Genomic DNA, 3188 nt, shown 5'->3' with positions numbered 1-3188 from the left:
AGCACAATGTGTCAGAAGGAGACGACAAACCATCCATTACAGGTAGATGGTGCGGACATGGCAGGTTTCCTTCTCAGGAGATCAACAGCTTGTACAAAGACGGTAACTTGTAGAGATGTCAGCCAGAGCACGCACCAAAAACTAGGGGTAGTCCAAGGATTAGACAGACACATTTTGAATAATGATCATTTAAGTCATTGGCTCTGGAACATAACTACTCAAAACACCTTTAAATGCAAAATCAAGAAGGAAATCCAACTGGCCACAACTCATCTGTACACCAGATTAAATATTTCTAAGAGGGATGTAACACAGGAGCTTGAACTTTACACAAATACAATGCATGAACAACATCTAATCTACTCCGCAGATGTTATCATTTAATCATGCGCGGTACAATTGCCAAGTTTATAAAAAAAAAAAAACACTCAGGAAATAGTTTTTTTTTTTTTTTTTTACTGAAAACACTTTATTTCCATAAATATTTCTTTAAAAAAAAAGAAACAGATTAACGTCTTCAAATGTTGTCTTGAGGCGATGGGTCAGCCAGTAATAATCAACTATGAATTTCCTTATCCAATGTCATTGAATACTGAAAGGCTGAGCGAGCCACTAGGACGTCTCCATCTTGTAACCATGTTTTTCAAGCTCCTCTCTGCAGGAAGGGGAAGAAAAATAGAAAGATCAAGTCAGCAGAGATGATTACAGGTGGGCGGTAGAGGCATAAGTACCCTCTGCTATTGATTGTAAGAACCATTAAGAGATGAGAGTGAAAAAAATGTATAAATATTATATAACACACGCAGCTATGGATTTGATTTTATATATATATATATATATATATATATATATATATATATATGGCAGCTGTGTCCTTAAACAATAATGATGTCTTTAAGAAAAAACTTAATAGTATGGCTATTGTAAGTGGCCTTAATAAAACAATGGTATATTACTGTCTAAAGTGCACTCAAATAAAAACAGAGCTGCCCCATATCTATCAACAGTTATTGATTATGCATGCGAGTGCAAGCCTTCGAAGTATCGTAGATTTTAAGATAACGTAAAAACCTAAAACTCTACTAATACAGTAACCCTGTCGCACTCGAAATATCTTACTTTCCTTTGCACCGTCAATATTTTGCCGGCCTTCAACCACGTGCTTTTTAGAGTTGTTTAAAGCACAACTCCATGTTCAATGTGAAATATGCAGAGGCCTGCTGCATATCAACAGCAAACCGAGTAATTGACACACACAAAAACAATCGTTTCTTTTTTTTTTTCGTTTAAATACTACAGTTTGCATAATCATTTCAAATAAATTGACCAAAAAAAAAAAAAATTAAATGTAGGAGTAATTGCTTTCTATATATATATATATATATATATTTATGTTCAAATATATTTTGCACCGTGAGTTTCATGAGCCAGGTTACGGTTATTAATCCCAAAATGTCAAAACATGTTCATTTTCAGCATTTCATTTTGAGAACACCCAATTTACCAATCATCTGTGTTAAGTACCAACTATAGTGGGATAACTTATAAATCTACACCTACAAGTATATATATATTTTGAAAAACGGTTTTGGTGCATCTCATATATTTATCCAAAAGTAATAAGAGGTACTAAAGTAATAGTTTTGCAAAGCAGAAGCCTAACAAATCACAGACCTCACCTGTCATTTATACCGTAAACAATCAAATAATAGCATAACATTTATTTTTCATCAAATATAGGTAATAATCTATTCAAGCAAACGTGCCTCAGCTGATTTGAGAAATCATCCTCCACATTGTCATCGTCCCAGTTATCCTCCCAAACATGCTCATCTTTATCTTCATCCAGCCCCGTCCAGTCTGTGGGTTAGAGCACAACCAGTCTTGTTACAAATACGGCTTTTAAAATACACGTGAAATGAGACGAAACATTGACGTATGCTGTTTAAAGAAAAGAAAAAGAAAGAAGAGAAAGCAAAAACGTTGTAGATATGACCGGGAGCAAATCTCCAACTGTTTACCTGTTCGGGACACTGTATGTTGTTTGCTAACGTCTAAGTTAGCTTACGCTAGCCACTGTTTGCTAGTGTAAGCTAAGCAGCTAATAGCATCTACTGTGGTGAAAGAAGAAGATATAGATAAGCAGGATAAAGTGCCAAGCTATACTCCTTCCACGTTAAATTATAGTAAGATGAAATGCGTCGACTAACTCGTTTCACCAAATCAGCACATCGGCTGTTTCATGTTTTTTTTTGTTCTAGGAAAAAAAGCAAAAATAAAGCGGCTAGGCTAGCTGAGTCACTACTGCAAGGCCTAGCTCCGCTGAATAAACAGTTACCGACGAGCAGTGACAAGAGACAAAAGTACAGCGGATTCACGTAATTTGTGCTCCATTTACCCTCGGCTGGGAATTCTATAAACTCATCATCCTCCTCCAGTAAGCCCAAGTCTACGGTCTGTTTCTTCTCTGACATGTTAGCTCTTTCGATGTGTTGCTGCTTGCTTGTTGATGAATTGCTCTCTTTGAGCAGGAACTGTCGTCACAACTGTCGCGCCAACGTACTCCTGATAGGAAGCGTATACACGCGAGAGCGCGCACTCACCCAGTACAGATGGATCCACAGTACCACGCTTGGATTTCACACACGTAAACGGGAAAAAATATTTAATAATGCAGTCTTATTTTTGAAGTAGGCGTTCTCGATTTGTTGAAAGAAATGCAACTCGATAGCATGTACAGAAAATGTCAAGGACGTGTTTTGCTACAAGCAAACTTGGCAAAACCTCTCAGAGAAAGCAGTAAACTCAAAGATTTCATTAAAAGTACTACAAAAGCGACCCCCCCCCCCGTTTACGTTGGTGAAATCAAATCGTGATCAGGTGGCTCCAACTCTAGTATGTGCGCGCTCCCGCGTATAATGGGAGCCCTTACTGTCCATAACTACACCTGTAATCAGTGCGCTCTGCTACAAGGCAAGGTGAGGCAATTTGGTTTATGGGTTGCTTTAATCACAAGTAAACTCTATGTGTTTACTATAATATGCATGAAGTCTCACTTAAGGATAAAAAAGGCTCTGCTGACCACGTGTTTGCTCCCCACCCTCTCTCCCCCCAAAAAGAGATCACTATAATCACACATTTGCAAAAAGAGTGTAGTTGGATTGCGTTTGCGATTGCGACGACATGAT

General features: G+C 37.7%; 1 protein-coding gene across 1 annotated transcript; it reads right to left on the bottom strand.

Moving 5' to 3' along the window:
• Positions 1-1705: 1705 nt before the first annotated feature.
• On the bottom strand, positions 1706-2559 carry sem1 (SEM1 26S proteasome subunit). The gene is made up of 2 exons (XM_075449312.1): positions 2399-2559; positions 1706-1860 (listed from the first exon to the last, which is right to left on the bottom strand). Exons 1-2 carry the CDS (start codon positions 2472-2474, stop codon positions 1721-1723), a joined length of 216 nt encoding a protein of 71 aa, XP_075305427.1. The 5' UTR covers positions 2475-2559; the 3' UTR covers positions 1706-1720.
• Between the last annotated feature and the right edge of the window lie 629 nt (positions 2560-3188).

Source organism: Odontesthes bonariensis, chromosome 18, assembly GCF_027942865.1.
Source record: "Odontesthes bonariensis isolate fOdoBon6 chromosome 18, fOdoBon6.hap1, whole genome shotgun sequence".
Taxonomy (NCBI): Eukaryota; Metazoa; Chordata; class Actinopteri; order Atheriniformes; family Atherinopsidae; genus Odontesthes; species Odontesthes bonariensis.
The sequence above is the reverse complement of the archived record's forward strand: the minus strand, read 5'-3'. Positions and strand labels throughout refer to the sequence as shown.

Bases quoted from the DNA above. Each gene is read 5' to 3' on its own strand.
- sem1 (XM_075449312.1), bottom strand. From the start codon at position 2,474: ATGTCAGAGAAGAAACAGACCGTAGACTTGGGCTTACTGGAGGAGGAT. The intron at 1,861-2,398 runs GTAAATGGAGCA...TCTAACCCACAG, and splicing joins TATAGAATTCCCAGCCGAGG to ACTGGACGGGGCTGGATGAA.